Source organism: Patella vulgata, chromosome 6 (genome assembly GCF_932274485.2).
Source record: "Patella vulgata chromosome 6, xgPatVulg1.2, whole genome shotgun sequence".
Classification (NCBI taxonomy): Eukaryota; Metazoa; Mollusca; class Gastropoda; family Patellidae; genus Patella; species Patella vulgata.
Genome location: NC_065884.2, coordinates 13,453,237 through 13,466,245, shown reverse-complemented (window position 1 = coordinate 13,466,245; position 13,009 = coordinate 13,453,237). Strand labels below are relative to the sequence as shown.

The 13,009-nt window shown below is 36.7% G+C and overlaps 1 protein-coding gene across 5 annotated transcripts in view; it reads left to right on the top strand.

Annotated features, from left to right (window-relative positions):
- The window catches only part of LOC126823403 (muscle M-line assembly protein unc-89), an 80,742-nt gene that overhangs the window by 45,372 nt on the left and 22,361 nt on the right, over nucleotides 1-13,009 (top strand). For all 5 annotated transcript variants that reach the window (XM_050552225.2, XM_050552223.2, XM_050552224.2 and 2 more), the window contains exons 2-7: nucleotides 7,205-7,324; nucleotides 7,955-8,305; nucleotides 9,432-9,535; nucleotides 10,300-10,477; nucleotides 11,140-11,293; nucleotides 12,780-13,003. In XM_050552225.2, the coding sequence (XP_050408182.1) occupies nucleotides 7,288-7,324; nucleotides 7,955-8,305; nucleotides 9,432-9,535; nucleotides 10,300-10,477; nucleotides 11,140-11,293; nucleotides 12,780-13,003 (1,048 nt within the window). In that variant the 5' untranslated portion in view covers nucleotides 7,205-7,287. The remainder of the gene's footprint in view (nucleotides 1-7,204; nucleotides 7,325-7,954; nucleotides 8,306-9,431; nucleotides 9,536-10,299; nucleotides 10,478-11,139; nucleotides 11,294-12,779; nucleotides 13,004-13,009) is intronic.

Below are 13,009 nucleotides of genomic sequence, written 5' to 3'. Positions count from 1 at the left end.
AGATTAGTTTTTAAATTCTTCCATGGACACCTAATAATACTTCCCTGTTGCGATAATTTCATTTAGGAAGTCCACTTACTATATACTCAATTTTGCCTTTCCTTTGATGGACTGTTTGTATTTGATTACACCCCAAAATTTATAATGTGTAATATTTGCATACACCCGGTCACATTTTATATTATAACGAATTAGGTAGTTAAGTAATTAGGAATTGAGGTAAAGTTGTATAACTCGAGTAATAATTAGTTCACTATTATTATTGTGAGTACACCTAAGGGTTTATAACGTTTCATATTTTTATACATGATTTAAGTAATAATTAGTGTTAGAGGCAACGTTATATAACTCAAGTAATACAGCTAGTCACATTATATATAATAATTTAAGTCGTTAAGCAATTAGGAGTTAAGGTAGGGTTACATAATTCGTGTAATATATTACTTCACTATTGGTTATTATTATTGTGTGTACATATAACGTTTAATATTTGTATAGAGGATTTAAGTAATTAATTAGAGGCAGAGTTATATAACTCGAATAATACATCCAGTCACATTATATATAATAATTTAAGTAGTTAAGTAATTAGGAGTCGAGGTAGAGTTATATATATCGAGTAATATGAGTAACATATGGCACTGGGTGTTATACTATAAATAAAGTAATCACAATAATCATATTACTATAAACAAATACAAAATAAACTTAATCATTTTCATTTAAAGACCACGGAAGGCTTTCTCAAAGATAAGTTTATTGATATTAAAGCAAACCAAAGGGAGATAATAATATAACTATACATTACGGATACATATCCTAATTTCTTACTTAAATAATTATTTAATTGGTGATGACCTTCTAAAATAAGAAAATGTCAAAATTAGCTGATGACAGTTCGATCGTTATTCATCAAATAGTAGCCGTTACTATTTGTAAATGTCACCAAGTACTATATCTTAACATATTTATGTTAGTTACCGTCACTGAGTACTCTTAACTAAATGTTAACATATTTATCATCAACTGAAATACAATTTGTGTTCTTAAATTCAAATTATGAAACATATTCCTATATGTCTATTCCTGGCTAAATCTATTTGTTAAGGCCAACTCAATTTTTGTCAAGGTCGCTGAAGGCCGCACAGCCAAACATAATATTGAATTTTGGCGTACTTACAATTCGTGATTATTTTCGTTTTTTAAATGTTATACGTGTTCTTTCTAGAAAAATACCCAGTCATTCATGATGTTGGATGTACGCCATGTTTAAATCTATAGTTTACGTAAAACTAACAATTTACACCCAATACATCTGGGATATTTTTAGTACCTACTGTCGAGCCGATTAACGCATGGGTTTGTTGAATCTAGTTCAACCGATGTTTAACTTGATTTGCTCATTATTGATAATCCTGGAAGGTTAATTAAGGTGGTGTTGTGATTTAATTACTCGCTTGGTTTGAAGCAAACATAATTGATGATCGTGGTTATATTTGATATTGAGACTGTAAATGATTTGTTGATGTTTGTTGGGTTTACATGGGTAGAGGGAAAAATTGGCTGATGTGGGCAGAACTGATAATTAAACACCACATTCTTATGAGAAAAAATATGTTTTAATGAAAAACTCGTCTAGCACTCACATCCGTATTTATATCATATCGTAAATATGATCAAAGAACCCAGACCATAAATTCCATTGAATATTATAGTCTTTTATGTTTTCCACCCAAACGTTTGGCGTGATATTGGTAGCATTTCCTGGCAATAATTTCATACACCATAAGGCCAGCGACAAAACAAAAGGTACAATTCAGCGATATTTTCTATTTTGTTTAAAATTGGCATATTCACATTGTACAGCAAACTCTTGGCATACTATCTATCGACAAAACAGAAGGTACAATTCAGTAATATTATCTACAATTCTGCAAAATCAGAAATCACATTTTCGCATTGTACAGCAAAATCTTGTAATCATAATGTTTTCTCAAAAGACCGGTCAATATCGAGGTCATCTGTTGTCCTAGACAAATTCCCCCAGTCTGTTAAATTCGTTGGTTATTTAATAACGGAATATATCTACCATGAAGTCTGTACAGGATTAATATAATTCAATAATATCACAGGAATAACAAGCATGTTATGAACCACGACTGATAGAGTAGTGTAACTAGACTACATTTTTGGGTCCCCGAGGCTTGAACTGTTATGGGAACCCTTTGTTACCAGGAACGCAGTCTGGTTAACCACTGTTATCTTCTTCAGAGAGGTTATTCCTTATCTTCTTCAGAGAGGTTATTCCATGACAGAAGAAAAAAAACCTATTCCCCCACCCAACCCCAAATACCAACCCTCCCAATTCAATGGAAGAAATTAATTCCGAAGTTGTGATTCTAACCAGGATGCCCAGCAATAGTACGGTATATTTGTCGTCCCGCCACTAGACCTAGACATTTTCAGCAATGTGTGCTAAAGTGGCTTCTAGGGCTGTTCCCGGATTAGAGACAACGAGGGTTAAGCTTTATTGGTTTCATGGTAGACCCGCATTTGACTAGAACACACGCCTACTGCGATTTGTATATGTATTGTTTATAGTCATTACTGTCATTGAGTCAAGTGGCGTGGTTTCGATTCCCCGCTTGTACGTGATAAGGAGTAGAGTAGGTTGTCCAAACATATGGGTCTTCTCCAGATCTTCAGGTTTCCTCTCACAGCTAAAGAGCCCTACACGCAAGCAAAGTATTGAAAAAAAATTGAACCATATGTTAGTCCCGAAATAGCCTAGTTTGTGTCGAGTGGACGTTATATCCCATTTCTCTGCCTCTGTTTATATTTACCATACCCCAGGTATTGAAATTTGTATTACATTAAGAACGGGCGTGTTCCAGCCGACTCTTTGATAATAACTAATAAACATATCTATGGTGTTAACAACATTATGTGTCATACATTATATATGATTCTTCGTGGTTTAATATGTGTATAGTAATACACTGTGAAAGTATGTATGATTCTTCATGGTTTAATATGTATAGTAATACACTGTGAAAGTATGTATGACTCTTCATGGTTTAATATGTATGGTAATACACTATGAAAGTATGTATGACTCTTCATGGTTTAATATGTATAGTAATAAACTGTGAAAGTTTGTATGATTCTTCATGGTTTAATATGTATAGTAATACACTGTGAAATTACATTGTTTATTTTAACATTTAATTACTGTCGGCAATAGGCAGCCACATTGGGTCAGTGTGTATTTCTCTGGCTCACTAACCAGGAAGTCCTGGATTCGATACTGGTATTGGCCTAGAATGTTCCCTGGGATTTCCCAGCGTGGTGCTCCGCGCCCCTTGTTAGTGCTGCAAAATGAAGGACAATGTTTGCATTGTTCGGATGGTACGAAATACCCTGTCCCCTATACATGTTGACGTGCACGTAAAGAACCCTTGACAGCTGAAATTCGAAATATGACTAGTTAGTAGCGCTGCTGTCCGTCATTAGCCCAGTCGGTGCAGAAAAGTAAGACGTTAAACCCTATTGCATTTTATTGTCGGGAATAACAACTCTATCTTCTTCCATTTAAAACACAAAGCTCATTTGTTATGTGCACTATAGAGTTTACGTTTCCTGTTTTTTTTCTTACAATATGTCTTATGTGCACTTGTTTTAAGTTGTACAATTTCCTACATTCCGATCCCATGTCAAAATGGTAATATGGTAGAATTTCAACATTGTTTTCAAAAGAACAAAAAGTTCTGTGAAGTTGTCGATACCCGCCCATCATTTCAGAATTGGGCGGATATAAATGTATTTAAAATGCCAGGAAAGGGGTATGAGGTCATTTTATCATGGTTCTCAAGATATTTGCTTTAATAGAATGGCGGTTCCAGAATGGTGGTTCCAGAATGGTGTATCTAATAATAGCAATAATGAAAATGATTAAGAAGTATAAAATGCTTCAAAGGCAGTTATCAATTAATTACAAAACTTTCAGGGCGATAGTTTGAAACCTTTGTTTATTTTGTGATGACAATCGTTCAGCCGGTTGAAAACAATCCGTGATCGTTCAGCTAGCTTTATTTATGTCCCCTGAACGCAATGGAGAACTTTAAAACTAACTTATTGCCTATCTTTGAGGTGGCTTTTTGTTTGTTTACTTTTTATGTCAATTTATTGCTTCAAGTAGGATATACCTTGGGCTGTCAGAATAAGACGATGGTTTCGCTTTTGTACCCGTGAACTCACCTGGCTTAAAACTGCAGGGATATTTTGGATATGAAATACCTCGGTTCTACGTCCCGATTCATTGCCACCACCACAGACAAGGGGTAATACCGGGACCGAACCCCGGATCTCCTGGCCTCGAGTTCACAAAGCATTCTCAGACTTAAATTAAGAATTTACTCAAAATTGTTCGCCTTATTTGAACTATAATATACTATAATATAGCCCTTTATAAAACTGTTCTTGTTTTAATGTATCAAATACATCAATAAAAAACTATGTGCAACGTTTTGTGTTTCGGGATCAAAGATATCTCTCATAATCAGTGATTGAAAGTTTAATAAATTCTTAACTTAAGCCTTCGAATGCTTTGTGAACTCATGGTATTCAGTGCCTGTACTATTATCCACATCACATAACAAAAAATTATGCCAGGTGTCCATGAAAAGGATGGGCGTTTTCTGCTTCTCACGCAATAAAACTGTAACAGGTTTCAACATTACTAAGTGAATATATATATTTAGTTTTAGTAGGTAGTATAATATATCAACATGGACGGAGTGTATAAATAATGTGTGAAATGGTATAAACAAACAAGATTTGGTATAATCGTGACGTTACAAAGGGCGTGGATCAGGATTTCATTATAATGTTTACCTATATTTCTATTTATACCTGTATAACTACGGAATATGTTCCAGATCATAGTTTTGTGTGAGAGAGAGAGAGAGAGAGAGAGAGAGAGAGAGAGAGAGAGAGAGAGAGAATGGGGTTTAACGTCCACTCGACACAAACTAGGTCATTTCGGGACTAACATATGGTTCAATTTTATTTCCATAATTCGCTTTCGCGTAGGGGTTTTTCGCTGTGGAAGGAAACCGGAGGAGCCGGAGAAAATCCACGAGGTTGGACAGGCAACCCTACTCCTTGTCACGTACAACCGGGGAATCGATCATAGTTTTGTAATATAGATATATGTCGAGAATCCTCTACTTGTATTTTGGGTCTTGTTTATTGATACAGTGATCGCTTTACATGTATATGCCATGGTGAAACGGTGGATTTACGTCATATTGGTAACGCTTATAACAAGATATCGTCCATAGTGTACATCACTACTTTAATGTATTTCACCCAGGAATTAATATAGTGCTGATATTGAAACACGTTTTGTGTTTTAATTATCAATCTTATTAAAAGTAAACCATTCCGGTTAAAAGTAAACGCTTCCTATATTCAAAGTAAGCCCTTCATATTCAAAGTAAGTCGTTCCTATTTAGAATTAAGCTTTCCTATTAAAGGTAAACCGTTACCATTAAATGTATCTGCTATATCACTTCGGTGGAACCGGACGTTAAATAAACTATTAAAAAGTAAACCATTCCTAAAGTAAACCGCCCCTATATTCTTTCTATTTAAAGTAAACCATTCCCATTATCACGTAAACCATTACTATTAAAAAGTGAGCCTTGTCAAAATGTTAACCATTCATATTTAAAAGTAGACAATTCCTAATAAAAAGTAAACCATTTCTAATAAAAAGTAAAACTATTCCTAATAAAAAGTAAATCATTCCTAATCCAAAGTAAATTATTCCTTTGTAAATGTAAGCTGTTTCTATTAAAAAATAAACATTGAATAATGAGGCATTGACCTTCTTATCGGTGTATGTTTTCTCATGAACAAAACAAAATGTTATTTGTTAAGGGAGGGAGAACACCCAGGGCCACACATCAAATAGAGATATTTATCAGAGGAAAATTGATACAATATAAAGATACAAAGATCACAACCCCATCAAAGAGATGAAATCTTACACCTCGGTCATTTATTGATATCATAAATATAGACTGAGAGGAGGAAAAAGCACAATATGTTTTAAGTCAAATTGGCGAAGTTCCCATTAGTAGGTGAGAAGAATGTTACCTCGTCAACTAGGTGCGTGCGGTGTGGTATATATTTACCTACGTAGTAATCGTAGTACTAAACCTGGCACAGAGATGTTTAAAACATACCTAATAACATATTGAATTCCTACAAGCCTACCTACTGCTCTATCTTAAGCCTTGCTCAAAGACACGATTCCTACTATCACGATTCGTGCAACGATTGAAATCGTGATTTTAATCGAGGAGTAATCGTGTTGTTCCTATCAGATCTTATCATATAATGCGATCGTATCGAAACGTATCCGAACGTATCTGCACGTACCAGATCGTGGACTCAATGGGGACAACCCTATCGTAATGCATCGCACGACAGAGGGTACCTAGCATTAGGCATTTGTCATTATACATGTATATTTCATAAATGATGTCCATTTTACACAAGGGAATTGCATTTTAAAAACGGATTTATACACCCAAAACAAAATCCCTTTGAGGAGTCTGCATGGCTAATTAACTTTATATTGGTTTCTATCAAATGTCCAGTTTGAAGATGATTTTCAAGCGCTAGAAGAAATTTAATTCTGGTACGACTTTCCACGTGAAATGGATGTCCTTACTTTTTGTGAAATGGATGTCCTTACTTTTTGTGAAAACAATAAATTAAGATTAAACAAATTGCGCCATTGGACTACTGATGAGGTTACATGCAATACTGATGAAATACTAAAATACTGATGAAGTTACAGTTACACGAAATACTGGTGAGGTTAAATGAAATACTGATGACGTTACATGAAATATTGATGAAGTTACTAATAACGTCCCTTGAAATACGGATGACTTTACATAAATACTGATGACGTTACATGAAATACTGATGACGTTACATGAAATACTGATGACGTTACATGAAATACTGATGAAATTACTAATGACGTTACATGAAATACTGATGGAAGTTACTAATAACGCTCCTTAAAAACGGAGGACTTTACATGAAATACTGATGCAACATGAAGTACCGAGTATGTTGCTGATATATATATTTTGTCATTAAATAACTGTACTCTCTTTTTCAGACAATTGAGTGATATTTGGGACATTATACACGAAGAAAGAGCCCCTGTTGATTTTAACTGGGTGGTAAACAAGAACAGCAAGCATGAAAGCCACCGACTGTCTTACCTGTGCTTTATCAGGTAAGTAATATAATATCTTACGTGATGGTAGCCGCATCAGTTAAAACCCAAATCATCCATATCCAACCCACATCCAGCTGACCTTGTTCGTTGATCACCCCAAGAATTATTTTTAAAATTTTATTCTAAAAACATCTAGCAGGGGTAGATTTGAATCTTAGACGTTATATTTGTCGCCACATCACTAACCAATACGTCCCGAGTTCGATCCTGGTGTTGGTGGAGAAAAAACCTCGGGATTACTATCATTATGACATGAGTGTCGTACGGACGCCCTGCCAGGAAATAGCGTCTAGTCTCTCAGATGGGGGTGAAAAATCGAGGTCCCGTGCACATGTCGGCGTACACGTAAGAGAACCTATGACAGTTGGAATTCGACGAAGAGTAGGCGGAAACGCCACTGTCCAGGCAAAGTGTCCCTCAAAACACACTTGTGCAAAACGAAAAAAGTAGGGCGTTAAACCCCATTTTATTCTGTGGTGTTGTGTTCCTGGCACCAACAGGTTACAAAATGTGTTCTGAATTTATAGTAGCGTGGACATTTTCCATAAAAGTCGAACCTGTACTTTCTCGAATCAAAAAACACGAATCCTGCTCAAATTTTGATTACATAATCTCGTTCTTTTTCAGTAACATTCCTTATACTTCTTACAACATGCCAGGGCCAGAGATCACCTAGATTTATTACGAGACCAGCAGGTAGTTATTACGTCACAAAGAACAGACCAGCATCTATTGTCTGTGAAGCTGAAAATGTGGACAGTATTCGATTCTCATGCGCGAAAGAAATCCCCATCAATAAGTTACAAGTTGTAGGCCGTGTTCAACCCTCAGGAAAAGAAATAATTAAAGGTACCTTGGAAGTGACCAAGGCCGATATTCGTGGATATGAAACGAGAAACCCCTTTTGGTGTGAATGTATAGGAGATGTGACGTCAGGAAGACCCATCAGAACCAGGCGAACGCAAATTAGTACAGCATGTAAGTTCATATCTTCTTTGAGCGGCATTTAGCAACTGACACAAAAACAAAAACATACTATGGTACACAATTAAATTAAGCGACGTTTTAAACCTAGTTTTAATTTAATCAGGTTTTTAAGGGTTATCCTCAAGAGGCTGATCATTCATGACATCATTACTCTTTCTCTCATCAAAACTCATCTTATTATCATGTAACTTTATATATTATCATCTCTATTGTCATGTATGATATGCCTATTGTGAAAAGAAATACATTGGGGGTTCTCTCAAAGTTATCAAACAAATTAAAATAGTAATTGGGTTCCATATTATGGTCACGTATTTATTATGAAAGTTCATTATTCGTATATGTCAGTGAAATTAACAATCTGATCAAACTAAAGATCCTATTTCGTTTCGTTTTTATAGTTCAAAATTTTGTTTTACTCGTCTTTACTACACTGTAGTGCAGGTCGTCGAAAGTATAAAAAAACGAAACGAAATATAGATCTGTATTTTAATTAGATTGTGAAATTAACAAATTGGATTGAATTCAGTTAGGACAAATATGTCCGATAAATTTTGGTATCACTTGCTCAACACTTCAGTTTTTGTTTATCCATCACCAGCTTCCGGATCGGTAACAATGCAAGATGCCAAACAGGCTTCTTTTATCGGTCTCTGGGAGGAGCATGCTACACATACGCGCTTCCGAACAGACCCTAAACTAGTTGACTGACATATTAAGTCCTAAATCGACGATTTTAGTCGAGAATATTAAGTATATTTCGAGCATTTTGAGAAGTATATATTCTGCTTCCATTTAATAAAATTGGAAGATCTTTTTGTGTAAAACAGATGTGAACCGCAGTGATGCCACATTACAAAACAGTGTGCTATGGCGGTTATTTAGGGTAAGAGATCTATTCTCGAAGTAAAGTAGACAGTTCTCTGTGTGCAGAATATGGCAGGAGAAGAAAATGTGTCCAGTACTTTTGTTGGCACGGAACAAAAGATTAGCTTGTACCACAGCCAGGACACACGGCCGATTCGAGACATTTGTTATTAGTTTCTGACCTGGAAGACATATAATTTATAATTTAGATTTTAATAACTACGCCATTTCTTTCTTTGTTGGGTCATAGTTTTGAAAAAAGAATTTGTAGAAGAACCAAGAAGTAAATCTGCACCAATAGGTAGTAAAGTAGAATTGATGTGTTCACCACCAGCAGGACAACCAACACCAACAGTAAGTCTGGACTCCTTCAAATCAAAGGGAGGGCTTAATATTCATTCACCAAAAACTAGTCCATTTCGGAGGACTCGGAGAAAACCCATGCGTTTGGACAGGGGACCCTACTGCGTATCACATACAAACTGGGAATCGAATACTCAATGACCGACTTTTGGATCTCAATCGCACGCGTTAGTTAATTAGGCTACCCAATCACCCCTGATAAATTGGTAATTGATTTCAACGTGTCATGAGTAAAGCTAAATTAATTTTAATCCAGTGACAATTATTTGAGGATAACTTCGTATCCCTCGCGTTGTAAAAATAGTTACTTTTATATGTCTAAAAATTAAGTTTACAGTCATCTAGTTCTATCCAGAAACCATTCAAATTATAGTTACTGGTATCAAAAACAAAATCATGGTCCGCCATCCTGGTAGAAATGTTATTAATGGGAGATAACTACCACAGAACGAACGTAACTAGCCCATTCTATCTGCAGATATAAACCAAATTTTATATCTGTTTACAAACTTCACTGGGCGACAAAAATGCGTTAAATTTAATTTGGCAATGTCCACAATTAATCAACTAATCAAAATGTATGCTTGCACATTATCGGAAATGGAATGGTTTGGACAACACCGCTGGGTTCCAATTTGGTATCGAAAAACCGCACTCAGAGATACAGACGAGAGAACATCGTATAGGTTTGCCCTTTGTTGCTAGGTCGTAGAGTCCGAAAAAAAACCCTCCAATCTTAATAAATGTCATTGCAGATTTCATGGTTAAAAGACGGACGAAAGGTCCACGCCAACGATAACAATTTTGAAGTGGACAGCCGAGGTTTACTGATCATCAAGAAATTTAGAAGAAAAGATGTTGGTCAATATTCCTGCCTTGCTAGAAACTCTGCTGCTAAAAGAACTAGTGCTCCTGCTCAATTATCTATTGGTGGTAGGTATTATCTTTATTTCATTTCGTATTGTTGTATACATATAACAAGTTTGTTACATTATGTCAAAAACCTATGTTGAATATTTAGTTAATTTGTTCGTGGGGGGGTTTACGTCCGTTTTCACATATGGTGATACCGCGGTCAAGTTTTCTGAGATAATTGCCTGAAGTGCCGCAACTTCGATTAGATTTAATTGCTTGACATAAAATCTATGGCGTTTTACTTTTAAACTTTGACAATTGTGTTTGCTAGGAAGTACATGTGCCACTTTATGATTCAAAAAAAGTTTAAAATTTGGATATCTAACATCGCATTTTTGGAAAACACAAAAGGAAGAGAGAGAGAGAGAAATGGGGTTTAACGTCCAATCGACTCAAACTAGGTCATTTCGGGACTAACATATGGTTAAATTTTATTTCAATAATTCGCTTGCGCGTAGGGGTCTTTAGCAGTGGGAGGAAACCGGAGGACCCGGAGAAAACCCACGAGAAAAACACTAAAACAAAAACAGCATTGCACTTTAGGGATCTAGAGATTCATTATAGCTTACATTTATTCCGTTTACAGGAATGGCAATCATACAAATTAGCTTAACAAACTTTCTTCTTAGTTCGTAGGGAAATAACTGGACTTGGACTATACATGTCCTCTTTCTTATTAGATTCTACTGAGGAAGATCGACTTGAAGCTTCTGATGCTCCTTTAGAAGATGGTCCAATCTATGAAAAATCACCCGATTCTTTATATTACGTCACTGCTGATGAACCCGTTGACATCACGTGTCGGGTCAATGGAGCCAAGATTTTAACTGTCAGGTATGAATATATTAACAATTTTAAAAAACAAAAGCAAAGCCCCCAAACCAATAAAAGACCGAGTCGATGCTTGTAAATACTTAGCAATTATTCCTAATTTCAGTGAGACGGGCATACGCCATACAATATTTTATGAGGAAATTTTGCCCGGCCAGCGGCTAGACGGCCTACTATTATATGGAATTCCAACTGCCAAGGGATCTTTTACGTGCACGCCAATGTGTTTCGTCCCACCAGTCCTGCACCACTGACAAGGGGAAACCACACGGGAAAATTCCGATAGGCTTTCTCGGCGAACACCGGGTTTGAACCCGCGACCTCCAGAATAACGAGCCAGCGTCTTACTCACTTAGCTTCCGTGTCGGCCCCCCCCCCCCCGCCGGTCTAATGCCGGCGTGTATATGCCATGCAGTGTGCTATGGGGGAAATTCCCCTATTCTTATTTCGAATTGCAACTATTGTCCATAGTTAGTTTACGAACACGACGACGTGTACACAGGAGCCTGTTCATTACCATTCGAACGACTAGACACTGTTTATCGACAGCCCCACCTTTCCTGCACCACTGACATGGGGGACACACGTTCCTTTCTCATCCAACGCCTAGATTGAGAACCTCCCTGGCGAGTGAGCCAGCGCCTTATTCGCTGTACCACCGTTGCTCCTTATGCTTAGATTAAGATACATTTAATTTATAGAAACTGAAATATTTAACGCACAGCACGCAATTCTATGAAATACAATTAATTTTTATTACAGTGGTGGGCAAACTACGGCTAAGCCTTGTCATCCGGCCCACCAGACCCTTTACATCTTAAAAATTATGAGTTTTTGTATCTGTAAATGAAATAAGAAATCGATTTTTTTTACTGTTGACCCAAGCTCTAAACAGGCTTTGCTCTCTCTAGGATCAATAATCTTTGTAGGTCTATTTATACTTGCAGCGTCGCCCAGTGACGTTTTCGCTTAATGGACGCCATTTGACCTGGGCCTACAATCCTTGTTTGACCCTAGCTTTGTTTGAAAACGTTGTGTTTGGCCCCTCCCCTAACAAGTTTTCCCACTATTGGTTTATTATTTAGCAATGTTTCGACTAGGCTTGTCTAATCTTTATCAAGCGATACAATCATTGTTTATTGTTACAGTAGCCTAATAGTAATGTCGCTCAGTAATAAGCAGTAACTGTATTCCAGTTATACTTTTACTAAATACCATTGGAATTACATCGTAACTCGGGCCTCACAAGGACAGCTATCTCTCTAGTCGTTGGGATGGGACGAAAACCCGAGGTCCCGTGTACACATTGGCGTGCACGTAAAAGATCAGTTGACAGTTGGAATTTGGTATAATAGTAGGCCGTAGTGCCGCTGTCCGGTCAAAATTTCCCCTCATAGCACACTGTATGGCTCAGTTCGGAGCAGAAGAGTAGGACGTTAAACCCCATTTCATTTCATTTCATTTACATCGTTACTCCTCTATATCATAGATGTAACAATCGTCGACTGGGTGACGAAGATCAAAGAAAACAAGAATTCCCCAACCCTCAGGGAGGTACCATCTATGAAACAACGTTCACTGTTAAAGAAGAAGATATAAGACGCTATGGTATTGATGGTAGCTACGCGTGCAACTGTATATCTTGGTATACTGAACCAGGTGTTCAGGGCTGGAAGAGCAAACCATCATCGAAGGGTTATATTGAAGTCGCTTGTAAGT